This window comes from Callithrix jacchus, chromosome 2 (genome assembly GCF_049354715.1).
Source record: "Callithrix jacchus isolate 240 chromosome 2, calJac240_pri, whole genome shotgun sequence".
Lineage (NCBI taxonomy): Eukaryota > Metazoa > Chordata > Mammalia > Primates > Cebidae > Callithrix > Callithrix jacchus.
Genome location: NC_133503.1, coordinates 68,939,151 through 68,967,048, shown reverse-complemented (window position 1 = coordinate 68,967,048; position 27,898 = coordinate 68,939,151). Strand labels below are relative to the sequence as shown.

General features: G+C 41.2%; 1 protein-coding gene across 45 annotated transcripts in view; it reads left to right on the top strand.

Annotated features, from left to right (window-relative positions):
* The window catches only part of NSD1 (nuclear receptor binding SET domain protein 1), a 159,397-nt gene that overhangs the window by 44,584 nt on the left and 86,915 nt on the right, over window positions 1-27,898 (top strand). For 23 of the 45 annotated variants that reach the window (XM_054251898.2, XM_054251897.2, XM_054251893.2 and 20 more), the window contains one exon: window positions 18,325-18,460. In XM_054251898.2, coding sequence (XP_054107873.1) covers window positions 18,325-18,460 — 136 coding nt within the window. Of the gene's footprint in view, window positions 1-17,048; window positions 17,135-18,324; window positions 18,473-27,898 lie in introns of all 45 variants that reach the window. The other 22 variants (XM_035290628.3, XM_078364635.1, XM_035290627.3 and 19 more) reach the window with 3 other exon arrangements.

Below are 27,898 nucleotides of genomic sequence, written 5' to 3'. Positions count from 1 at the left end.
GCCAGGCTGGCCTCAAACTCTTGGCCTCAAATGATCTGCCCACCTTGGTCTCCCAAAGTGCTTGGATTATAGATGTGAGCCACCACACCTGGCTGCATTAAAATTTTTTAATAGACATGTTTTCAATATATGAGGATTTAAAAAAACCCCTAGAAATAAAATAACAAATTTATGAAGATTTATAGTTAAAAAGTTTTGTTGTTGTTGAGATAGGGTCTTGCTTTGTCACTGAGGCTAGAATGCAGTGGAGTGATCACAGCTCATTGCAGCCTCAACCTCCTGGGCTAAAATGATCCTTGTTTAATGTTTGTTTTTAAGAACATTAGAAAGTACTTTGTTGAGAACGTTAGATTCAACACATTTTTATTGAGTACTGAGTAGGTGTTGGAGTTTAAAACATGAACAGGACAAAAAAATGAATAGAAAATACAATTATTGCCTCTGCTGTTGAGACTGTTAGAGTGTGGCATTAATATCAGTGTAATGTGTCAAGTGCAGTAATAAGAGGTATGCACAGGGGGATCCAGAGCCTTAAGTAGGTGTAAAGTAGACCCCAGGAGATACTTCTTTGAGCTGAATGGTGAACTATAAGTAGCTATTAGTGAAATAGGAAAATGAAGCGTGCCTTAGATTGAAAAGTATGATCAAGTGCATGGAGGTGTGATAGCATAAGATTTATGTGAACTACAAAGTGTAAATCATGTGTAAATTATGGTGTAACTTGGTCATAGTTTTCCCTAGGGTAGTGGTCAGATCAGGAAAGGCCTTATTTGTCATCCTAGGACCTTGGACTTAGTTTTGTTTAAAGATTTTTTTTTGCTTCAAATGAAATAATACACAGAACACCAGTATAAAACAATAGAATAAACTTGTTTTATTGCAGTTTTACGTGCATATTTATTTATATGCACTTGACACATAGAATAAAAGATGGAGCTGTTTTGATTTTTTTTCGGAGTGTGGAGCAGCCAGCTTTCTTCTCATCCTCTTGGGTAGCCTTTTAGGTGCTTTCATGAGCACTGTTTCAGAGGAACACAATTTGAAAACTACCTCTGTGATGGAATTTCAACAGAAGGATTTTGAAAAGCCCAGAAGAATGTATTAACTAAATGAATAATTATAAAATACACTATTAGAGATGGAATAAGTTGGTGCGATATGTGGGAGCTGGGGAAGGAGGACAATCAGGTATGTCTGGGCTATTAAGAAATTTTTATTTCTAAGGGTGGGTGTGGTGGCTCACGCCTGTAATCCCAGCACTTTGGGAGGCCGAGGTGGGTGGATCACGAGGTCAAGAGATCGAGACCATCCTGGCCAACATGACGAAACCGTCTCTACTAACAATACAAAAATGAGCTGGGTGTGGTGGCACGCACCTGTGGTCCCAGCTACTTGGGAGGCTAGGTGGAAGAATCGCTTGAACCCAGGAGGCAGAGGTTGCAGTGAGCCGAGATTATGCCACTGCACTCCAGCCTGGCAAAAGAGCAAGAGTCAGTCTCAAAAAAAAAAAAAAATTGTTATTTCTATTCTTTAGTCTATTAAGGTATAATTAATATCATTTTTATTTTTTATTTTTTAGAGGCTCGCTCTGTCACCCAGGCTGGGGTGCAGTGGTGCTATCTGGGCTGATGGCACTCTCCACCTCCAGGAATCAAGCGATTCTCCTGCCTCAGCCTCCTAAGTAACTGGGATTATAGGTGCCCACCATCATGCCCAGCTAATTTTTTTTGTGTGTGTGTTTTAGTAGAGATGGGGTTTCTCTATGATGGTGAAGCTGGTCTCAAACTCCTGACCTCGTGATCTGCCTGCCTCTGCCTTCCAAAGTGCTGGAATTACAGGCTTGAGCAACTGCGCCTGGCCCTTTGTTTTTATTTTTATTTATTTACTTTTTTTGAGATGGAGTCTTGCTCTGTCACCAGGCTGGAGTGCAGTGGCGCAGTCTAGGCTCACTGCAACCTCCGCCTTGTGGATTCAAACGATTCTTCTTCCTCAGCCTCCTGAGTAGCTGGGACCACAGGCGTGTGCTACCACACCCAGCTAATTTTTTTTGTATTTTTAATAGAGACGAGGTTTCACCATGTTGGCCAGGATGGTCTCGATCTCTTGACCTCATGATCCGCCCGCCTCAGCCTCCCAAAGTGCTGGGATTACAGGCGTGAGCCGCCTTGTTCAGCCTATTTTTATTTTTAATTTAATTTATTTTTTGATCCAGAGTCTCACTGTGTACAGTGTTACCAGGCTTGAGTACAGTGGCACGATCTTGGCTCACTGCAACCTCTGCCTCCTGGATTCAAGTGATTCTCCTGTTTCAGCCTCCAGAGTAGCTGGAATTACACACATGTGCCACCACACCCAGAACATTTTTTTGTATTTTTAATAGAGACAGGGTTTCACCATGTTGGCCAGGCTGGTTTGAAACTCCTCACCTTAAGTGATCCACCCAGCTTGGGTTTACAGGCGTGAGCCACTGTGCGCAGACTACTCAACATTTCAATGAATGTTGTACCTTGGTATCCCGAATGAGCCCCCAATATCAAGAGGCTACATTGTCTAGGGTAAATACCCGGGCTTTGTCTTCTCAGCCTGGAAAATTTAGGGCACAGATGCGCATGAGGAATTTAGGAGCGGAGGCTTAATAGGCAAAAGAAAGAAAGGAAAACAGCTGTCTCTCTAGTGAGAGATAGGGGACTTCCAAGAGGAAAAGACCCCCAAGAGGCATTTCTTAAATGCCCATTGACAATTATCTTCTACTCAGTTATATTTAGTTGTTTGCCTTCAATTGCTGTAGGCTCAAATTGCAATGCTGCTGGAGATAATCTGTGTAACCATTCCTTGCTAGATTTGCCTAGCTGGGTTCCAGATCTCCTTTTCTTCTCAGCCAATATTAACTAAGTTCCAGCTCAGTTTACCAGATAGAGAGGATCGATGGGATTTAGTTCACTTCTTTGTTCTGTGGTTCAATACAATTTGAGTATATGAGTGAAAAGCTTCTAATCTCTGCTTTTTCGCTGAAGGCCCTAGACCTTTGGCAAGGTCACTGTGAGCCTGTTTCCTTATGTGTAAATACAGGTTAATAAAATTTGTGCTGCCCACCTCACCTGGCTGTTTTTGAGATTTAGGTGATAAAATGAATGTTAAAAGAGCTTTGACAGAAATACACATATGTGGCTGGGCGCCAGTGGCTCATGCCTGTAATCCCAGCAGTTTGGGAGGCTGAGGCAGGTGGATCACAAGATCAGGAGATCGAGACCACCCTGGCCAACACGGGGAAACCCTGTCTCTACTAAAAATCCAAAAATTAACTGGGTGTTGTGGCACATGCCTGTAATCCCAGCAACTCGGGAGGCTGAGGCAGGAGAATCTCTTGAACCAGGTAGTGGGAGATTGCAGTGAGCCAAGATTGTGCCACTGCACTCCAGCCTGGCGACAGAGCAAAACTCCATCTCCAAAAAAAAAAAAGAAAGAAGTACACATATGTGTTAGATTATAGAAATAAATTTATTTGATTATGTGGTGGTGAGTGAGGTTGTAGTAATAAGTAATATATGCTTATTGTAGTATTTTACTTCATCTTATTCTGGACTTGAAAATTTCCTTTGTAATTTTGAATTGAGATTGGGAAGGGAAATTACAGTTCTTATAGAATTATAATAATAATTGTAAGGTAATTACCATTATTGATGCCCTGTATTAGGTTATAGTCTTTTTTTTTTCTTTTTTGAGACACAGTCTTGCTCTGTTGCCCAGGCCTAGAGTGCAGTGGTGTGATCTTGGGTCATTGCAACCTCCTCCTCCTGGGTTTAAGCAATTCTGCTGCCTCAGCCTCCTGAGTAGCTAGAATTACAGGCACCTGTCTAATTTTTGTGTTTTTAGTAGAGAGGGGGTTTCACCATCTTGGCCAGGCTTGTCTCCAGCTCCTGACCTCAAACTCCTGGCCTCCTAAAGGCTGGTCTCAAACTCCAGACCTCATGTGATCCACTTGGTAAAGTTCTTTGATCTTATTAAAGCACTATATCCTAATGTGACTAAAGAAGCATCAGGAAAAATAAAAAAAATTTGTTTGACAGGTTTAAAATGTTAAACTGTATTTACATTTATTTATTTATTTATTTATTTTTTGAGATGGCTTCTCACTTTGTCACCGAGGCTGGATTGTAATGATGCAGCCTCCACTTCCTGGGTTCAAGCGATTCTCCTGCCTCAGCCTCCCAAGTAGCTGGGATTATAGGCATTGCACCACCATGTCTAGCTAATTTTTATATTTTTAGTAGAGGTGGGGTTTCACTGGTCTCGAACTACTGACCTCAGGTGATCCGCCCACCTTGGCCTCCCAAAGTGTTGGGATTACAGGAGTGAGCCACCACACCTGACCTGTTTATATATAGTTATATATAGTCTAAATGTTTAAATAAAAAGGAAAAAGAACATTTAGAGTGTTAAAATCTGTCCAATTTGTACATTCCTTTTTTTGTTTTCTTTTTTTGGTCACCTTTATCTTCCTTCTTGGTCACATCTTTTTGATATTTTTGAGACAGAGTTTGGCTCTGTTGCGCAGGCTGGAGTGCAGTGGCACAGTCTTGGCTCACTGCAACCTCTTCCTCTCGGGTTCAAGAAATTCTCCAGCCTCAATCTCCCATGTAGCTGGGAGTACAGGCATGTGCCACCATGCCCCTCGTAGATCATTTGTATTTTTAGTAGAGATGGGGTTTCTCCATGTTAGTCACACTGATCTTGAACTCCTGACCTCAGTTGATCTGCCCGCCTTGGCCTCCCAAAGTGCTGGGATTATAGGCTTGAGCAACTGTGCCCAGCCATAATAGCATTTTTAATTTTTTAAGAATCTTATATTTTTAAGAGACAAAATCTTGGTCTTTTACCCAGGCTGTAGTGCAGTGTCAAGATCATAACAAACTATAGCCTTGAACTCCTGGACCTAAGTGATCCTCCTGCCCCAGTCTGTCCAGGTAGCTAGGACTACAGCTGTGCATCGCCACACCTGACTTTTTTTATTTTTATTTTTTAAATTTTTTTTGAGAGGGGAGTTCCACTGTGTTGCCCAGGCAGGTCTTGAACACTTGGCATCATGCCTGGCCAGCATATATAAAGGTTTGTATCTTTTTCTTAGGAATGTATTTTTCTGGCTTCCCATAGTAAGTTTTAAAGTACTACTTAAGAGATCAGCAAATTGTTTTAAGTTTGCTTAAATATCTTCTGTAGTTTCAATTACTCCACTTTTGTTATTACAGTTAGAGATGCAGTGAATATGTGTTTATAGCCTTTAGTCTTTTGCCTTCTTTTGGATTATTTACATAGGATGGATTCTCAAGAGTGGGAGTATTGCATTAAAGAGTATTGCCATGTTGCTGCAGGATTAGATTAGACCATAGAGCTAAGATATTTCTTAGAACTTTGCACTTTTACTTCCTCTGTAGAGAATATGAAGAGAATAGGCTGGACGCCGTGGCTCACGCCTATAATCCCCACACTTTGGGATGACAGGGCGGGCGGGTCAACTGAGATCACCGTTTGAGAACAGCCTGGCCAACTTAGTGAAAACCCATCTCTACTGAAAATATAAAAATTAGCTGGATGTGGTGGTGCATGCCTGTAATCCCAGCTATTCCGGAGGCTTAGGCAGGAGGAACCCTTGAACCTGGGAGGGGGAGGTTGCAGTGAGCCGAGATCACGCCACTGCACTCCAGCCTTGGTGACAGAGCGCAGCTCTGTCTTAAAGAACAAAACAAAACAAAAGAATATGAAGATAATTGAGGTGTTTATTGGTCAAGTGATTCAGTGGAGCTTAAAAAGGATCCTTATGTATTTTTATTGCCCAGGTCTTAGTCCTCAGATGTGTTTCTCTGTCCATACTCATAAATATATTTTTTTTTCTTTTGAGAGAGTCCCGCTCTGTCACCCAAGCTGGAGTGCAGTGGCACGTCTCAGCTCACTGCAACCTCCGCCTCCTGAGTTCAAGTGATTCTCCTGCCTCAGCTTCCGGAGTAGCTGGGATTACAGGTGCCTACCACCATGCCTGGCTAAATTTTGTATTTTTAGTAGAGACAAGGTTTCACCATGTTGGCCAGGTTGATCTTGACCTCCTGACCTCACATGATCTGCTCGCCTTGGCCTCCCAAATTGCTGGGATTACAGTCATGAGCCAGCCTATCTTGGTAATTTTTTTTTTTTTTTTGAGACAGAGTCTTGCTCTGTCGCCAGGCACCAGGCTGGAGGGCAGTGTCACAATCTCGGCTCACTGCAATCTCCGCTTCTTGGGTTCAAGCAATTCTCCTGCCTCAGCCTCCCGAGTAGTTGGGACTACAGGTGCGTGCCACCACACCCAGCTAATTTTTGTATTTTTGGTAGAGATGGGGGTTTCACCATGTTGGCTAGGATGGTCTCGATCTCTTGACCTCATGATCCGCCTGCCTCAGCTTCCCAAAGTGCTGGGATTACAGGCATGAGCCACAGTGCCCAGCTTATCTTGGTAATTTTTTATTTAGATCCTGAGGACTCCCAAATTTATATCTCCAGCTGGGATATCTTCGCAGAACTCTAGAATCATATATAGAATGGCCTTGGCAGTTTTACTAGGTTTCGAAATTGGAATTTTGTACTTTTTAAAATCCAAATTCCAGATATTTCTTCCTAAAACCTGGTTTCCCCGTAGTTTCTGCATTTTTAATGAATGGCACCTTCATCTTTCCAGTATTTAAGGCATGATTTCTTAGAGTGGTAACTTGAGTTCTCTCTTTTTGTAGTACACATATGCAGTCTGTCAGCAAATTTCATTGACTGCCTAATTCTCACCCTGCCCACCCATCCCACATTGGTTTTCTTCACTATTACATCTCAGCTGGGTTATTGCAGTAACCTTCTGAGCAAATCTTCCTGCCATCTCCTCTCATGCCCAAGGCTGTTTTACAAAAGCACTCAGAATGAATCTTTTAAAACCTAAACCTTTTAGAGGTGTTCTATCTTGTGCAAAAGTGAGAGGGCATACTGTTAAAGACTCTGGGGTTCAAGCGATTCTCCTGCCTCAGCCTCCTGAGTAGCTGGGATTACAGTTGCACACCACCATGCCTGGCTAAGTTTTGTATTTTTTTGAGATGGCATTTTGCTCTTGTTGGCCAGGCTGGAGTGCAATGGTGTAGTCTCAGTTCACTGCAACCTCCACCTCTCAGGTTCAAGCGATTCTCCTGCCTTAGCCTTCCAAATAGCTGAGATTACAGGCATGTGCCACCAGGCCTGGCTAATTTTGTATTTTTTAGTAGAGACAGGGTTTCTCCATGTTGACTAGGTTGGTCTCGAACTCCGCACTTCAGGTGATCCACCCACCTCGGCCTCCCAAAGTGTTGGGATTACAGGCATGAGCTACCACACCCGGCCTAATATTTGTATTTTTAGTAGAGACTGGGTTTTGCCATGTTGGGCAGGCTGGTCTTGAATTCCTAACCTCCTTATCCACTGCCTCAGCCTTCCAAAGTGCTGGGATTACAGGCTCGAGCCATCTCTCCTGGCTGATGATAATATTTTAACAGATGAAGAAATGCATTTTTTAGATGAGCAAAAAATGTGATTTCTTGAGGTATAGTCTCCTTGTAAAAATGACATGAACATTGTTGAAATGAAAACAAATGCATTGAAATATGAAGAACCTAGTTGATAAAGTTGTATCTAGGTTTGAGGGGAGTGACTCCACTTTTGGAAGAAGCTCTAGGCCAGGTGTGATGGCTCACACCTATAATCACAGCACTTTGGTAGGCCAAGGTGGGTGGATTGCCTGGGGTCAGGAGTTTGAGACCAGCCTGGCCAATATGGTGAAGCACTGTCTCTACTAAAAGTAGAAAAATTAGCCGAGTGTGATGGTGCATTCCTGTAGTCCCAGCTACACAGGAGACTGAAGTTCAATAATTACTTGAATTTGGGAAGCAGGTTTGCAGTGAGCCAAGATTGTGCCAGTGCACTTCTGGGTGACAGTGAGAGAGCAAGACCTCTGTCTCCAAAAATCAACCAAAAAAGAGAAAGAAGCTCTGCCGTGGGTAAAATGGCATTGAATACTACAGAGAAATATTTCATGAAAGAAAGAGTCAATCTATGTGGGAAACTTCGTTGTGGCCTTTTTTTTTATATGTATACGGCAGGTTCTCACCTTGTTGCCCAGGCTGGAGTGCATTGGTGCAATCTCAGCTCACTGCAACCTCCACTTCTCGTGTTCAAGTAATTCTCCTTTCTGACCCTCCTGAGTAGCTGAGATTACAGGTGCCTGCCACCACGCCTGGCTGATTTTTATATTATTTGTAGAGATGGGGTTTTGCCATGTTGTCTTAGCTGTTTTGAACTCCTGACCTCAAGCGATCTGTCCTCCTTGGCCTCCCAAAGTGCTGGGATTACAGGGGTGAGCCACTGTGCTTGGCTACATTGTGGTCTTATTTTAAGAAATTGTTGTAGTGGATTCTGTGCTCTTTCCTGTAATTCCAGTACCTTGGACGGCAAAGGTGGGTGGATCACTTAAACCCAGGAGTTTGAGGCCATTCTGGAAAACATAAAAATTTTAAAAATTAGCTTCTTGTAGTGGTATGCACTTTTAGTTCCAGCTACTCAGGAGGCCAATGCTAGAGGACTGCTGGAACCTAGGAGGCAGAGGCTGTAGTGAGTTGTTTTTGTCCCCTGCATTCCAGCTTGAGCAACACAGTGAGACTCTGTCTCAGGAAAAAAAAAAAAGAGAAATTGCCACAGCCAGTCTGATATTCAGCAAGCAGCCATGAACATTGAGTCAAGACCCTTCATAAGCATTGAGTCAAGACCCTTCATAAGCATAAAGCTTGCAACTCAGATGTTCGTTTTTTAGAGACAAGGTTTTACTCTCTTCCCAGGCTTAACTACAGTGGTGCAACCGTAGCTTGCTATAACCTGGAAATCCTGGATTCAAGTTATTGTTCTGCCTAGAAATACGAGCTTTGATGCCAGCATCTCCTACTAGCTTGCTTGCTTGCTTTTCTTTCTTTTCTTTCCTTTTCATTCTTTCCTTTCTTTCTTCCCCCTTTCCTTTCCCTGTTCCCTTCCTTCTTACCTTCCTTTCCCTCTTCCCTTTCCTTCTCTCCTTCCTTTACCGCCTTCCCTTCCCGCCTTCCGTTCCCCGCTTCTTTCCCTCCCTCCCTCCCTCTCTTTTCTTTTTTCTTTTTTTGAGACATTCTTCCTCTGTCACCCAGGCTGGAGTGCAGTGGTGCAATCTCAGCTCTCACTGCAACCTCTGCCTCTCAGGTTCAAGCAATTCTCCTGCCTCAGCCTCCGGAGTAGCTGGGATTACAGGTGCTCACCACTATGCCCAGCTAATTTTTGTATTTTTAGTAGACACCAAGTATCAGGTTAGTCTGGTCTGGAACTCCTGACCACAGATGATCCACCCACCTTGGCCTCCCAAAGTGCTGGGTTTACAGGCATGAGTGACCATGCCCAGCCTCTTTTTTTTTTTTTTTAAATAAAAATTGAAGTCTCACTTATATTGCCCAGTATGGTCCTGAAGTCCTAGGCCTAAGCAGTCTTCCTGTTTTGGCCTCTGAAAGTGCTGGGATTACTGGTATGAGCCACCATAACAGCCCCATTAAGGGTTAAAATTTTTTTGTTTGTTTTTAGTTTGTCTTGGGTTCTTGTTATATTGCCCAGGCTGGATATTCTTTTCTTTTAGCACTATATATTATTTTTTCCCCCTAAATTCTTACATTGAATACAACAAAGCATTTTTAGTTTGTGTTTTTTAAATATATAATGCTATTGTACACAAATAGACTACTGTATAGTATAAATATAACTTTTATATATGTATTGTGAAATCAAAGCATCTCGTGATTCACTTTATTGTAATAGTTGCATTGTTGTGGTGGTCTTGAAACCGAACTTAGTATCACCAAGGTATGGTTTTACAAGTTTTTGTATGGACATGTGTTTTCATTATTCTTGGTTATTGTATACCTAGGAGTAGAATTACTGCATCATATGGTCATTCTGTGTTTAAATAAAAATTATTTTTAATATTTGTACATAGGTGTATATATTTATGATATAGATGAGTTATTTTGGTACAGGTGTATAGTATATAATAATCACTTTAGGGTGAATGGGGTATCCCTCAAGGATCTATCCTTTGTGTTACAAACAATCCAATTATACCATTTTAGTTATTTTACCGTGTTGGTCAGGCTGGTCTCGAACCCTGACCTCGTGATCCACCTGTCTCATCCTCCCAAAGTGCTGGGATTACAGGCCTGAGCCACCACGCCCAGCTCATTTTAGTTATTTTAAAATATACAGTTAAATTATTATCAACTTTTTGTGCTATCTAATTCTAGTTCTTGTTCATTCTTTCTTAACTTTTTTTTGGCCTTACTGAATCATCTATTCTTTTGTTTTCATTAATGATCCTGATTTACCTCCTTCCTTCTTCTTCCCTTCCCAGCCTCTAGTAACCATTTTTTGGTTGTCTATCAGCAAGTGTTCTATTGTGTTAATTTTTAGTTTCCACAAATAAGTAAGAACACATGAAGTTTGTCTTTCTGTGCTTGGTTTATTTCATCTAACATAATGATCTCCTGTTCCATCTATGTTGTTGCAAATGATAAGGTCTCATTCTTTTTCATGGCTAAATAGCACTCCATTATGTATACATACCACATTTTCTTTATTTATTCATCTATTAAAGGCTTAGGTTATTTCCAAATCTTGGCTATTGTGAACAGTGCTGCAGTAAACATGGGAGTGCAAATGTCTGTTTGAAATACTGATTTCCTTTCTTTTCTGTATATAGCTAGTTGTGGGATTGCTAGATCATATGGTAGCTCTATTTTTAGTTTTTTGAGGAACTTCCAAGCTGTTCTCTAGGGTTGTACTAATTTACATTCCTACCAACAGTGTATGATGGTTCCCTTTTCTCCACATCCCTGCTACCATTTGTTATTTTCTGTCTTTTGGATAAAAGCCATTTTATCTGTGTGAGATGGTATCTCATTGTAGTTTTGATTTGCATTTCTCTGATGAGTGATATTGAGTACCTTTTCATATGCTTGTTTGCCATTTGTATGTCTTTTTGAGTAATTTCTTTTTTCTTTCTTTCTTTTTCTTTTTTTTTTTTGAGACAGAGTCTCACAGTCTGTCACCAGGCTAGAGTGCAGTGGCATGATCTCTGCACACTGCAGTCTCCGCCTCCTGGGTTTAAGTGATTCTCCTGCCTCAGCCTCCTAAGTAGCTACAGGTGCTAAAGTACTACAGTTGCTCGCCACCATGTCCAGCTAAGTTTTGTATTTTTAGTAGAGGTGGGGTTTCATCATATTGGCCAGGATGGTCTTGATATCTTGACCTCGTGATTTGCCCTCTTCAGCCTCCCAAAGTGCTGAGATTACAGTTGTGAGCCACTGTGTCTGGCTGAGTAATTTCTATTCAGGTGTTTTGTCCATTTTTAGGAAAACTTACATCTGATTGTTATATATATTTTTAGAGTTGTTGATATCCTCATATATTCTAGTTATTTGTTTTGGGTTTTTGTTTTTTCTTTTGGTGACAGGGTCTCACTCTGTCACTTAGGCTGGAGTGCAGTGGTTCAGTCATGGCTCAGTGCAACCTTGACCTCCCAAGCTCACAAAATCCTCGTGGCTTACTCTCCCAAGTTGCTGAAACTACAGGCGTGTGCTTCCATGCCTGCCTGGCATGTGTGTGTGTGTATGTGTATGTGTGTGTGCACGCACATGCAGAGATGGCTGATCTTGCGAGGCTGATCTTAAACACCTGGCCTCAAGTGATTCACCCACGTTGGCTTCTCAAAGTGCTAGGATTGAAGGCCTGAGCCACCATGCCTGGCCTTTTTTTCTTTATAAACAAGATTATGTATTTATACTTGGCTTGATTTGATGACCTTATTCTTAAATATGGGTAGTTTAAGCTGTGTAAAAATGTTAGTAGGCTTTGGATATCATATAAATCAAGCATCTAGGCTGGGTATGGTGACTGACGCCTGTAATCCCAGCACTTTGGGAGGCCCAGGTGGGCAGATCATGGACTGAGGAGATCAAGACTATCCTAGCCAACATGATGAAACCCAGTCTCTATTAAAATACAAAAATTAGCCAGGCATGGTGGCGCATACCATGCGCCAAGCTACTCGGGAGACTGAGGCAGGAGAATTACTTGAACCTGGGAGGGTGGAGGCTGCAGTGAGCTGAGATGTGCCACTGCACTGCAGCCTGGCGGCAGAGTGACACTCTGTCTCCAAAAAAAAAAAAAAAAAAAAAATCTAAACAGATGTGTTTTTGTCTGGTATATTGATGTTGTCTCTTTATAATAACTTACTTTTATGGGACTTTTTGGTAACTAAAATGAGAACTGAGTACCTAGAGTTCTGATAATTCCTATAATTGTTATGTAAAGCATTAGTTCTTCTCCCACTTCCCTTGTTGTGTTATCACTATACAGTCTTAGGCAGTTTTTTTAAAAAAACCCTGTGGCTGAGTACAGTGGCCCATGCCTGTAATCCCAGTACTTTAGGAGGCCAAGGCAGGTGGATCGCTTGAGCTCAGGAGTTTGGGACTAGCCTGTGCAACATGGCAAAACCCTGTCTGTACAAAAAAATACATATATGCCAGGTGAGGTGGCTCATGTTTGTAATCCCTGCACTTTGCAGGCTGAGGCTGGCAGATAACCTGAGATCAGGAGTTCGATACGAGCCTGGCCAACATAGTGAAACCCTGTCTCTACTAAAAACACAAAAATTAGCTGGGCGTGGTGGTGCATGCCTGTAATTCCAGCTACTCAGGAGGCTGAGGCAGGAGAATCGCTTGAACTCAGGAGGCAGATGTTGCAGTGAGTGGGGATCTCACTGCTGCACTCCAGCCTGGGTGACAAGAGCAAGGCCCCGTCTCAAAAGATACATATATTTATATGTATATGTGTGTGTGTGTGTGCGCGCGCGCGCATATATATAAAAATATATGTGTGTGTGTTTGTGTGTGTGTGTATGTGTGTGTATTAATAAATTAGCCTGGCATTGTGGTGCACCCAACTACCTGGGAGCCTGAGGGGGAAGGATTGCTTGAGCTCGGGAGGTGGAAGCTGCAGTGAGCTATGATTGTGCCACTGCACTTCAGCCTGCATTACATAGGGAGACTCTGCCTCAGAAAGAAAAAGAAAAAATTGTTGCACTATGGCTGTTTTTTAATATTTAGCTCAACTGTTATTTTTGGGTATGTCTGAGAAGAGATGATAACCAAGGACTAAGTCAATTTACATTAAAATAGAAAGCAACTTAGTTTTATCCCATATTACCTGGAACATAGGTGAACCAGTTTAGCTTTTTTTGTTTTGTTTCGTTTAATCCTCAGAAGTGCAACATAGATTTGATTCTTACTGATGCTAGAAAAATTCATTAGTGAAAGTAAAGGTCTCATCTAAAATTTCTTTCAACATACCTTTTGGCTCAAGAGCCACTTCTTACAGTTGTAGAGATGTGTTAAGCCTTTAATGATTTTTGAAGATTGTAGTGACAAGTTTTTCTGGGTTAGTTTAATGTAAAATGATATGTTACTATCAGTGAAATAAAGAATATGGGCTGGGCTCGGTGGCTCAGGCCTGTAATCCCAGCACTTTGGAAGGAAAAGTGGGAGGATTGCTTGAGACCAGGAGTTCAAGAGCAGCCTGGGCAATATAGGGAGACCTTGTCTCTATTAAAAATAGAATAAATTATCTGGGTGTGGTGGCATGTGCCTTTAGTCCAGCTATTCAAGATGCTTAAATCAAGGTGCCATTGCACCCCAGCCTGGGTGACAGACCGAGGCCTTCTCTCAAAAAACAAACCAACAAACAAAAAGAAGTAAAGAATGTGGAGCTTTTGAATCTAGTTAGCTTTTAGGTTGGATTTAAACACTTTGCAAACAAATTTTAGTCATATTTGTTTCTAATGCAAAAAATACGGTCTTTAGGGTTATTCAGATGTGGGTTTAAATTCTAGTCTTTACAATTGTTACTTAACCTTTTTTTTTTTTTTGAGATGGATTCTCACTCTGTTGCCCAGGCTGGAGTGCAGTGGTTCGATCTCAGCTCACTGCAGCTTCTGCCTCCCAGGTTCAAGTGATTCTTCTGCCTCAACCTCCCAAGTAGCTGGGATTACAGGCACCCACTATCATGCCGGGCTAATTCTTTGAATTTTTAGTAGAGATGGGGTTTCACCATGTTGACCAGGCTGATCTTGAACTCCTGACCCCCAGTGATCCTCCCGCCTCCCAAAGTACTGGGATTACAGGCATGAGCCACCGAAACCAGCCTATGACTTCACCTTTTTGAGCCTCAGTTTCTTTATCTGCGAAATGGAGATAATGCTATCTTGTAAGGTTGTAAGGGTTAAGCAAGATGTATATTAGTTTTTGGGGGCTGTTGTAACAGAATACCACAAACTGGGTGGCTTCAATACCAGAAATTTATTCTTTCTCAGTTCAGGAAACTAGAAGTACAAACTCAAGTTGTCAGGACATTGTTTTGAGGACTGTGAGTGTGTATTTGTCCCTGCCCCTCTCCTGACGTCTGACCTCAGGCTTTCCTTGGTTTATAGATTGTATTCTCTCTGTGTTTTAATGTCATCTTCCCTCTGTTGTGCCTGTCTTTGTGTCCAGATTTCTCCATTTTATTAGGAAACAGTTGCATTGAATTAAGGCCTACCCTTGTGACTTCATCTTGCTTATCTACAAAGACCTTATTTCCAAATAAGATCACATTCACAGCTACTGGGTTAGGGAGGGAATATAGTGTGTGTGTGTGTGTGTGTGTGTGTGTGTGTGTGATGGCAGTATACACAGAATTCAGCCCAATATCATATTTTAAAAGGATTAGCTTATTATTTCCAATGGACCTATAGACATATTAGGAAAAGTCATTCTGAAATCTGCCAATCCTGCCAGTCTAAGCCTGGAAGATGCCACTTTTTTTTTTTGTTGTTGTTGAGACGGAGTTTCAGTCTTGTTGCCTACGCTGGAGTGCAATGGCACAATCTCAGCTCATCGCGACCTCTGCCTCCCAGGTTCAAGTGATTCTCTTGCATCAGCCTCCTGAGTAGCTGGAATTACAGGCATGCGCCACCACACCCGGCTAATTTTGTATTTTTAGTAGAGACAGGGTTTCTCCATGTTGGTCAGGTTGGTCTTGAACTCCGAACCTCAGGTGATCTGCCCACCTCCACCTCCCAAAGTGCTGAGATTATAGGTGTGAGACACTGCGCCTGGCCATAACTTCTTCACTGACATTTTCTCTGATCTCTTTTCCCAAGTGTCTTGGAATCTAGAATTGTCTTATTTGTCTTTGTGTCTCTTGTTGAGCTTTGTACATAGATGTTTACTAAGTTTGTGTGTAATTAAATTATGGGCTTCAAAGGGTTTATTTTGGAGTGTGTCTCTGCAAGATAAAGTTTTTAATCTGGTCTTAAAGCCATCTTGCTTTTTTAAACCCTTGTTCTTATTTCCACTATTTTCATGATTAGAAGCTTTTCTGTGGTCTGGAATTTTTGCCTTTCCTAAGTTTATTTATTAAGGTCAGTTGGATTTGGTTATTGTTGTCTATGAATGATAATATTAATGTATATTTATGTAGATTTATTTTGACTAGGTTTGCATTTATTATTTTATTTGGTCATGGAAATTTTTCAAGATAGAAGGAAGTAAATATGGGTTTGTTAAATTCTTTACTCATGGTACTATCCGTTTTAATGAAACTTTAAAATTTGTGTTTCTCCTTGGTCTTGTTATTTAAAACATTTTTTTAAGTCACCATTATTGCATCAGCAACACTTCTAATAGATCATATAGTGTATATATGGCTGTATTATCTTCAATATATAATATCTGCACTTAGCATGTTTCATAGAGTTGTCATAGCATAATTTGTTTGATTATATAGATGAGAGGTTTCTGTGTTGCCCAGGCTGGCCTTGATGCCTAGCTTCATCTCCTTATGCTCCAGGACAATAGGCCTGAACCAGCATGGCTCCCAGCAAAATTTTTTAAAATTGATCTTTTGGTGGACGTTAACTTTTGTCATTAAAAAAACAAAAACAAAAACTGCTTTAACAGCTTGGGCAACATGGTTGTATCCCATCTCTACCAAAAATACAAAAATTTGCCAGGCATGCTGGTGAGCATTGGAATGCTGAGATAGGAGGATGGCTTGAGCTCAGGAGGTGAAGGTTGCAGTGATCCCACCATTGCACTCCAGCCTGAGAAGCAGAGTGAGAACATCTCAAAAAACACACAAAAAAACAACCAAACATAAAACCTGCTTTAAATATCTTTTTGTTTTTGAGACGGAGTTTTGCTCTTGTTACCCAGGCTGGAGTGCAATGGCGTGATCTCGGCTCACCACAACCTCCGCCTCCTGGGTTCAAGCAATTCTCCTGCCTCAGCCTCCTGAGTAGCTGGGATTACAGGCACACGCCACCATGCCCAGCTAATTTTTTGTATTTTTAGTAGAGATGGGTTTCACCATGTTGACCAGGATGGTCTCGATCTCTTGAACTCGTGATCCACCCACCTCGGCCTTCCAAAGTGCTGGGATTAGAGGCTTGAGCCACTGCGCCCGGCCTAAGTATCTTTTTCTATAATTATTTTACTTTGAATTATTTTGGGGGGTTAAAATACTGGGAGCTGAATTACTAGTTATTCATTTTGATGGTCTATTACAGTGCACATGTTACTTTCCCCATTTTGTGGTTTAGGAAACAGGACAAATTAACTGACTTTTTTGAAGGTGACAGTTTATGATGGAGTCAGAAGAGAGGATTTATTACTGCTTTCTCTGGTTCTGTGGTCCTGGCTATTGTTTTTACCTGATACCACTGACATTCTTTTTCCTCTATCTATTGAATGCATGTATTTTATAATTGTACTTCCAAAAATACAGTGTAATCATTTTGTAGTAGTTCTTTGAGGAAAAGACAGAACTGATACTATGTGCCAGATTGGTTATGGCTATATTTGTCATAAAGGATATAATAATCTTGAGATTTTATTGCTGTTGGATAACAGGACAGTGGCCTATAATCCCAGCACTTTGGGAGGTCAAGGCGGGCAGATCATGAGGTCAGGAGATCGAGACCATCCTGGCTAACACGGTGAGACCCTGTCTCTACTAAAAATACAAATAATTAGCTGAGCGTGGTGGCACGTGCCTGTGGTCCCAGCTACTTGATAGGCTGAGGCAAGGAGAATCGCTTGAACCTGGGAGGCGGAGGTTGCAGTGAGCTGAGATTGTATCACTGTACTCCAGCCTGGGTGATAGAGTGAGACTCTATCTCAAAAAAAAAAAAAAAAAGAAAGAAAGTAAGATGTAATTTTGTTTTATTTCCTAGGAGCTGTATATGCATGAGGAACTAATGCCAGTTTTTTTTTTTTTTTTTTTTTTTTGAGACAGATTCTCATTCTGTTGCTCGGGCTGAAGTGCAGTGATACAGTCTCAGCTCGCTGCAGCCTTTGCCTCAAAAACTTCTGCCTCATGGATTCAGTCGATTCTCCTGCCTCAGCCTCCCAAGTAGCTGGGATTACAGGTGCCTGCCAACATGCCTGGCTAATTTTTGTTTTTTTTGTAGAGATGGGGTTTCACCATGTTGGCCAGGCTAGTCACAAACTCCTGACCTCAGGTGATCCACTCGCCTTTGGCCTCCCAGGGTTCTGGGATTTCAGGTGTGAGCCACCGTGCCCAGCCAATCCCAGTATTTTTAGTGAGATTTAACTTCCATGAGTATCTAGAAGAATTCTTTGCTGTTTTCTCTGAGGTTTATGTCTGAAAGAGAGTGTTAGCTGGGACTACAGGTGTGTGCCACCACTCCTGGCTACTACTATTGGTATTACTACTATATGGTAATAGAAATATTGATTTGAAAAGTATGTAGAATATCACATGCAGAAGGGTCTGAAGTCTCATTTCTATAATTTTTTCTCCATTTTTTTCCCCCTTCATGTTTTGATGCAAGGCCTGGATCAAGGATATCTTTTCCTTGGGATGATTTTCTTTATTGTGTTTGTTTTTAGTTCTTTAAAAATAAAACCAGCTTAATTTTATTTCAAAATATGGATAGACTCAGTATATGAAACAGTTATAATTGAGAACTGTTACTGTATAAAGGGCTATGTTGTGAACAATTAAGATGAAATAATTTAGTTGTGCTTATTTTGTAATTCTTTTCAGGCCAGAGTGTGTTCATCCTCAATTTTTCATGTTACTTTTTCAGAAGGCTAATAGGAATGATAATACTGTTTCAAAAGATTTTGATTCTTATTGATGTCATGTTTTGTCTCTCTAAAGTGTCAACCCAAGAAAAAGTCTACGCCACTGAAGTATGAAGTTGGAGATCTCATCTGGGCAAAATTCAAGAGACGCCCATGGTGGCCCTGCAGGATTTGTTCTGATCCGTTGATTAACACACATTCAAAAATGAAAGGTAATTCTTGCAGTGAGTATACATGTTAAAGGCAATTGCCTTTATCATAAATCAATTTTTATTATATTTAGTAATAATCTTTATTTTTCTAGGAGCATTTTGTGAATGAATTGGTTGGTATTACGTATTTTTATCTTTCGGGATTTTTAAGTTTGTTTTGCTCTATAATTTAAACATTTTCTCTCTCTCTCTCTCTCTTTTTTTCTTTTTGAGACGGAGTCTTGCTGTTGTTGGCCAGGCTGGAGTGTAGTGGCGTGATTTCAGCTCACTGCAACCTCCGCATCCCTGCTTCAAACGATTTTCCTGCCTCAGCCTCCTCAGTAGCTAGGATTATAGGCGGTAGCCACCACACTCAGCTAAATTTTTTTTTTTTTTTGAGACAGAGTTTCGCTCTCATTGCCCAGGCTGGAGTGCAGTGGTGTGATCTTGGCTACTGCAACCTATACCTCCTGGGTTCAAAGTGATTCTCATGCCTCAGCCTTCCGAGTAGCTGGGATTATAGGCATGCGCCACCATGTCTGGGTAAATTTATATTTTTAGTAGAGTTGGGGTTTATCCATGTTGGTCAGTCTTGAACTCCCAATCTCAGGTGATCCACTCGCCTCGGCCTCCCAAAGTGCTGATTACAGGCGTGAACCACTGCATCCAGCTGATTTAAACATTCTCAATTGTTCTGTTGATGCCAAGAAGGTGTTAGACTATTTTTCTAATGTTTACATTGTCCAGAATCATCTTTCAGTATATTTACATGTTTCAACTTTAATCTTCAGGTTTGTATCATTTTTGATAATTTAAAATCTGAAACACTGGAAATGGTTCTTATAAATAATTTTGAAGTTTAAAATTTTGATTTGGAGTATTTCCTTTAAATGCTGTTGTTTGTTTTTCAGTTGATCATTGTGTTTGACTCTCAGGTACCTTACTTTCAAATTACTCTGAAGGATGGCGCTGAAACTTGCTTTGTCGCCCAGGCTGGAGTGCAGTGCACGATCTCAGCTCACTGCAACTTCCGTCTCCTGGGTTCAAGCGATTCTTCTGCTTCACCCTCCCAAGTAGCTGGGACTACGAGCGCTGATCACCATACCCAGCTAACTTTTGTATTTTTAGTAGAGACAGGGTTTCACCATGTTGGCCAGGCTGGTCTTGAACTCTTGACCTCAGGCGATCCACCCTCCTCGGCCTCCCAAAGTATTGGGATTATAGGTGTGAACTACTGTGCCCAGCCTGAAACTTGATTTGAGCTGTCCTTTTTTCTAGATTAGGATGGCAGTTATTTTATTTTAGTTTTAATATATGTATTTTCGTTCCTGAAAGTCATATGTTGATGAGATTCAGAAAAATTAGCTTACTCTCTGCTTTGCTGTGAACTGTCACATTCTTCACTCCTTTTAACAGGCAACCAATTGATAATAAATTTTTTTTTTTTTGAGACAGAGTCTCAGTCTCCCTCTGTCACTAGGCTGGAGTGCAGTGGCGTGATTTCGGCTCACTGCAACCTCTGCCTCCTTGGATCAAGTGGTTCTCCTCCTGCCTCAGCCTCCTGACTAGTTGGGATTACAGGCATATGCCACCACGCCCAGCTAATTTTTGTATTTTGGTAGAGACGGGGTTTCACCATATTGGCCAGGCTGGTTTCAAACTCCTGACCTGAAGTGATTCACCTGCCTCAGCCTCCCAAAGTTCTGGAATTACAGAGTAAGACACTGCACCTGACCAATATTAATATATTTTTATATTCATAATGTTTTTTCATGTAAATTATATTTTTATTTACGTGACTAAATATATACTTCTTTGTCATCTTTCACATAGTTTCACATAGAACACTGTATATTTTGCAGCTTACCTTTTCTACTTTGTGGAGATTTTTTTCATATTTTTATTATTTATTTATTTATTTTGGGACAGGATCTTACTCTGTTGGCCCAGGCTGGAGTGTAGTGGCGTAACCCTGCCTCACTGCAGCCTTAATCTCCTGGGGTCAAAGAGTCATCCAAACTGGGAGTACAGATGTGTGCCACCCACACATGCCTTTTTTTTTTTTTTTTTTAAAAAGGATGATTTCTCCAAAGTAGAATTCCTGGATTTGATTTTATATTTTGAATACTGAGGTGCCCAAAGACCTTTATAAATTTTAGCATCTTGGTTGGGCACAGTGGCTCACATTTGTAATCCCAGCACTTTGGGAGGCTAAGGTGGGCGGATCACCTGAGGTTAGGAGTTCAAGACCAGCCTGGCTGACATAGTGAAACCCTGTCTGCTAAAAATACAAAGATTAGCCAGGCATGTTGTCATGCTGCTATTATTCCAGCTACTGGGTAGGTTGAGGCGAAAGAATTGCTTGATCCTGGGATGTGGAGGTTGCAATGAGCCAAGAGCACACCACTGTACTCCAGCCTGGGCGACAGACTGAGACTCTGTATGTAAAGAAAAAAAAATTAGTCTCATAAAAATTTGATACCTTCACCAGGCACAGTGGCTCATGCCTATAATCCTAGCACTTTGGGAGCCTGAGGTGAGAGGATGCCTTCATCCCAGGAGTTTGAAACCAGCCTTGGCAACACAATGAGACCGTTTCTTTTTAATTAAAAAAAAAAATGTTGATACCTTATCCTCTGTTACCTGTTTATATATTTAAATTTTACTAGTAGAAAACTCTTTTAGTCCTCCTTTTCTAACCTTCCTTGTCCCTATGACTGCTGATTTCTTACTCATTAGGGTGTCTGTTTCTCTGTCTCTCTTTTGATTTAGGATCTCGCTCTGTTGTGCAGGCTAGAGTACAGAGGTATGATCATGGCTCATTGCAGCCATAGCTTCCCACGGTCAAGTAATTCTCCCTCCTGTGCCTTCCCAGCAGATGGGACTATAGGAATTCACCACTATGCCCAACCAAGTTTTTTATTTTTTGTACAGATGGGGTTTTGCCTTGTTGCCCAGACTGGTCTCAATTTCCTGGGCTCAAGGGATCTGCCCCCACTGAGCCTCTCAAAGTGATTGGGATTACTGGCATGAGCTACCGCACTAGCCTTTTTATAGTGTTTCTTATGCACACTAGTTGAGTCCATGCTATTTATTTGACAAATAGTAAGTACCTTGTATAGCTTGAGTACTGTGCTAGGTTTTGGGATCTGTTAGTGGGCCATCAATACTGCTTGCTCTCATGAGAAATTCGAATCTAGTAAAAGGAACAAGACATGACCTGATCTGTTCATTTTAAAAGTTCACTGTGACTGGAGTGTTGAACATGGGTTAGAAGGGGACCACAAATAAAAAGACAGTTAAAGAGTCATTGTAGTGATTATGGTGTGATGAAAGTTGTGAGTAGAAAATAAAAACAGGTTAGGAGATAAAATGCATCTGATATAGTAATGGATTGGATAATGTGGAGTGAGGGAGAAAGAAATCCTGTGGCTTTCAATTCTCAGGTTTCCATATTGCAGGATGGCTCCCACGTTTTTAGCTTCAACAGTAGATGGGTGAATAGATTGTCATTTACTGAGAGAACACTGGAGTATCTATAACTCAGAGATGACATATCCTTGTTCATATTAGTTGGAGCCATGAGCAAGGCATAGGTAAGATGGATGGCCTTGAGACAGAAGATACTGTGAGACAAAAGGTACACTGAGGAAGATATCATTTGATGTCTATATGGAAGAGACTGAGGTTGTAGAAAAAGAATGATGAAAAAGAATAAGACGAATCAGAGATGAAAGATGAAAAATAACAGAATGTGGCTAGAGTATATTAGTATGTACCGGGGATATTGTTCTAAGATTCTCAGTTGAGAATGAAACTGGATAGTACTGAATCCCATATATGTAATGTTTTTCATCTATATCTATGATAAAGTGTCATTTATAAATTGGGTATTGTGGCTGGGTGTGGTGGCTTATGCCCGTAGAGCTAGCACTTAGGGAAGCTGAAGCGGGCGGATCACTAGAGGTCAGGAGTTGAAAACCACCCTGGCCAACATGGTGAAACCCCCATCTCTACTAAAAATGCAAAAAAAAAAAAAATTAGCTGAGCATGGTGGTAGGCGCCTGTAATCCCAGCTACTAGGGAGGCTGAGGTAGGAGGATTGCTTAAACCTGGGAGACTGAAGTTGGAGTGAGCTGAGATCAAAACCACTGTAGTCCAGCCTGACCAATGGAGCAGGATTCCCATCTAAAAAAAAAAATAATAATAAGCAAATAAAAAATAAATTGGGCATTGTAAGAGATCAACACTGATAATAAAACAACAATGATACTATAATAAAAGTTATGGGAATCTGTCTCCTACCTTTGACCCCAGTGGCTTATTGTACTGTACCATAGGTAACTGAAACCATGGAAAGTGAAGCTGCACATGAGCTGAGATCACTCTAGTTTAAGAAGGACAATATGGTCAGTTTTGCTGAGTGTTCCCTAGAGAGCAAATAAAATGTCCACTAGGGATAAGAAGGTGGAGATAACAAGTACCTTTTTTGTTGTTGTTGGTTTGATTGAGGTAGAAGTCAAATTGGAGTGATTTGAGGCAATGGAGACAGAGGCAGAGAAGGGAGGCAGAGATAGATACTTATCTATCCTATGGCAGATAAGTATATAGGATCCAGAAGGATTTTAATTTTTTGTTATTTAATTTTTATTATTAGTCTTATTTTTGAGGAAGAGTTTTGCTCTGTCACTCAGGCTGGAGTGCAGTGGCACAATTATAGCTCACTCCAACTTCTGCCTCTCGGGCTCCAGTGCACTGGTAGTGCCCCTCCCACCTCAGCCTTCTGAGTAGCTGGGACCACAGGTGTGTGCCACCACACTCAGCTACTTTTTGTATTTTTTGTAGAGACAGGATCTCCCTGTGTTGCATGAGCTTGTCTTGAACTCCTGGTCTGAAATGATCTTCCAGCCTTGGCCTCCCAAAGTGCTGAGATTACAGGTGTGAGCCACTGCTCCTGGCCAGCAATTTATTTTTGACTGTAGAGACAGACAAGTTTCAAGATCAAGGTGTTAGCCAATTTGGTTTCCCAAGTTGCTGTGTCCTCATATGGCAGAGAGAGAAGGTACTTACTCTGGCATCTTATAAAGAGACTAGTTGCATCGTGAGGTCCCCTCTGTTGTGAGCGTGTCAAAATCTAATTATTCCAAAGGCCTCACCTGTAAACACCAACATATTGGGGTCAAGGCTTTAGAGTAATACATTTCAGGAGGATACACTTAGTCTATAATAGTCTTTTTTCATCCTTCTTGAATGCCAGTCTTACTAACTCTGAGTTTTAAATTGTCATCTGTAAACTGAATCAATATCCATAGTGCTAGTCTTTATCCAGGCTTTAGATCTATATACCCAACTCCGTATTTGAAATTTTCACCAGGATATCAATTAGAAAATATATTCATCACTATAAGGACACATGCACACCAATGTTCATTGCAGCACTGTTTACAATAGCAAGACCTGGACCCAACCCAAATGCCCATTGATATTAGATTGGACAGGAAAAATGTGACACACATACACCATGGAATATTATGCAGCCATCAAAAACGATGAGTTCGTGTCCTTTGTAGGGACATGGATGAACCTGGAAACCATCATTCTCAGCAAACTGATACAAGAACAGAAAATCAAACACTGCATGTTCTTACTCATAGGTGGGTGTTGAACAATGAGAACACATGGACACAGGGAGGGGAGCATCACATACTGGGGTCTGTCAGAGGGAAACGGGAGGGACGGCGGGGTGGGGAGTTGGGGAGAGATACCATGAGGAGAAATGCCAGATATAGGTGATGGGGAGAAAGGCAGCAAATCACACTGCCATGTGTGTACCTATGCAACAATCTTGCATGCTCTTCACATGTACCCCCAAACCTAGAATGCAATTAAAAAATATATATATATTCATCACCCTAACATAGAACCACATACTCTTTAGCTACCTCTGTCTGCATCTTTCCCTACCCATATGTGTTTGCCTTAAGCAGCCACTAATGTACTTTCTGTTTCTGGGGATTTGCCTAGTCTGGGCATTTCATATACAGAAGGTCCCTGACTTGCAATGGTTCAAGTTAGAATTTTTTGACCATACAATAGGGTGAAAGCAATACACATTCAATAGAAACAGTACTTCAGGTTACCTAAATAGCCATTCTGTTTTGCACTTTCAATGTAGTATTTAGTAAATTACATGAGATATTCAGCAGTTTATTTTAAAATAGGCTTTATGCCAGAAATTTTGCCCAACTGTAGGCTAACATAAGTATTCTGAGCATGTTTAGGGTGGTCTAGGTGTATCAAATGCATTTTCTAATTATTCTTTTTTTTGTGGAGGCAGGGTCTTGCTTTGTTGCTCAGGCTGGAGTGTAGTGTCATGATCTCAGCTCACTGCAACCTCTGCCTCTTGGGCTCATGTGATCCTCCCGACTCAGCCCCCCAAGTAGCTGGAACTACAGGCACACGCCACTACGCCCAGCTAATTAAAATTTTTTTTTTTTGTAGAGACAGGGTCTCCCTGTAGTGCCCATGCTTGTCTTAAACTCCTGAGCTCAAACAGACCTCCTACCTTTCCCTCACAAACTGTTGGGATTATAGGCGTGAAGCTATTGCATCTGGCCACCTTTCATTTTCAACTTAATATTTTCAACTTATAATGGGTATGTCATGAAGCATCTGTGATTTGTTTATAGATTTTCCACAAATTTATGGTGCTTCTCAACTTAACAATGGATATAGGTTCCCACTAGCAATGCATTGATTCTGATTTTTCCCATATCTTCACCATTGGTTATTTGACTTTTTAAAAATGGACAAAACATAATTTAATGTTTTATGTTGTTGTTGTTTTTTTGAAATAGAGTTCTGCTCTGTTGCCTAGGTTGTGACAGGATCTCAGCTCACTGTAACCTCTGCCTCCTTGGTTCAAGTCTGCCTCAGCCTCTGAAGTAGCTGGGATTATAGGCAGTCGCCACCACACCTGGCCAATTTTTGTATATTTAATAGAGACTGAATTTCACCATGTTGGCCAGGCTGGTCTTGAACTCCTGACCTCAAGTGATCCACCCACCTTAGCCTCCCAAAATGCTGGGATTATAGGTGTCAGCCAACCACTGCAGCCAGCCTTAATACTTTCACTGTTATTATTATTGTTTGCTTATTTTTTGTATACATATTTTTTAATTAAAAAAAAATTTTTTTTGAGATGAAGTCACGCTCTGTTAACCATGCTGAAGTGCAGTGGTGCGATCTCGGCTCACTGCAATCCTTAGCTCTCACGTTCTAGTGATTCTCCTGCCTCACCCTCCAGAGTAGCTGGGACTACAGGCTTGTGCCACCACACCTAGCTAATTTTTGTATTTTTAGTAGAGACTGGTTTTTACCATGTTGGCCAGTTTGTTTTCAAACTCCTGACCTCAAGTGATTCGCCCCCTTCGGCCTCCCAAAATGCTAGGACTACAGACCTGAGCAACCTTGCCTGGCCTAATGCTTTCATTGTTTCAAGTAGGTAGTTCAGTAGCATTAAGTATATTAATACTGTTGTGTAGCCATCACCACTATTCATCTCCAAACTCTTTGATCTCCTAAATTGAAACTCTGTACTCATTTACCAACATCACCCTAGCCCTTGGCAACCACTGTTCCATGGTGGCACATGCCTATAGTTTCAAACCACTGTGTTTTTTTCTCTATAAATTTGACTATTTTAGATATCATATATAACTAGAATCAGACATTTGTCCTGTTGACTCCTTACTTCGCTTATCATGTTTTCTAGGTTCACCTATGCTATAGTATGTTTCTGAATCTCTCTCTCTCTTAATTTTTTAAAAGGCTACCTTATATTTCATTGTACTGTAAATATCAGATTTTGTTTTTCCATTCATCCATCAGTGAACATTTGGGTTGTTCCCTTTTGGCCATTCTGAACAGTGTTTCTATAAACATTATATAAGTATCTATTCTTTTGTGTTTGGTATTTTTTTTAGATGGAGTTTTGCTCTTGTTGTTCAGGCTGGAGTACAATGAGGGACAATCTAGGCTCACTGCAACCTCTGCCTCCTGGGTTCAAGTGATTCTCATGGCTCAGCCTGCCAAGTAGCTGGGATTACGGATGCCCAACCACACCCAGCTAATTTTTGTATTTTTAGTAGAGATGGGGTTTCGCCATGTTGGCCAGGCTGGCCTCGAACTCCTGACCTCAGGTGATCAGCCTGACTTGGCCTCCTAAAGTGCTGAAATTACAAGTATGAGCCACTGCACCTGGCCTAAGTATCTTCTGTTTTTGTTTTGTTGTTTTTAGACGGAGTCTCACTCTGTCACCCAGGCTGGAATGCAGTGGCACGATCTCAGCTCTCTGCATCCTCCGCCTCCTGAGTTTATGCAATTCTTCTGCCTCAGTCTCCCAAGTAGCTGGAACTATAGGCATGTGCCACCATGACCAGCTAATTTTTGTATTTTTAGTAGACCCGGGGTTTCAGTATATTGGCCAGGCTGGCTAAGTATCTGTTTTATGTGACTTTTTGATTATATGTTAAGCCCTTTTCAATTGTGTTTTTAAAAACATCTTTCAAATTTTATCTCTTTGCTACTGCCTTAAAGTTCTAGTCAGCTCAGGGCCACACTACTTTGGTGATGGTTGGTCTGTTGAGTCTTATTTTCTCTTATTGTATTGTTTAGAGGTCAAGGATATTTATATTTATTTTTATATTTTTTATTTTTTTATAGAGATGGGGTTTCACCATGTTGGCCAGGCTGGTCTTGAACTCCTGACCTCGTGATCCACCCGCCTTGCCCTCCCAAAATGCTGGGATTACAGGTGTGCTCCACCACTCCTGGCCTTTTTTCCTTTTATTTATTTATTTCAATACGATACTTATATTTCTAAGATGTAAAATCAAATCTGTATTTGCCCACTTTAAATGAGAGTCTTCATTGCCTACGGTATAATGGCTAATGGGTTTTTTTGTTTGTTTTGTTTGTTTGTTTTATAAAAGACAGAGTTTTGGTCTTGCTGCCTAGGCTGGAGTGCAATGGTGCAATCTCAGCTCACTGCAACCTCCACCTCCTAGGTTCAAGCAGTTCTCCTCCCTCAGCCTCCCAAGTAGCTGGGATTACAGGCATGCACCACCATGTCCAGCTAATTTTTTGTATTTAATATTAGAGACAGGGTTTTACCGTGTTGTTCAGGCTGACCTGGGATTCATGACCTCAGGTGATCCACCCACCATGGCCTCCCAAAGTGCTGGGATTTACAGGCATGAGCCTGGCCAAAAGTCAAAGCTATAAAGCCTAAGGTCTTACCATGCCATGCAGACTCTTAGAATAAGTCTGGCTGCTGCCCAACCTTTATTAGTTTCCCTTTTCTTCCACTTTATGATACAGTGTTCTTAACTCCTTTTTGTTTTATTCATTCATGCCTTTGAGGGTTCTATGCCTTCATGCTATAATTCTATCTTTAAG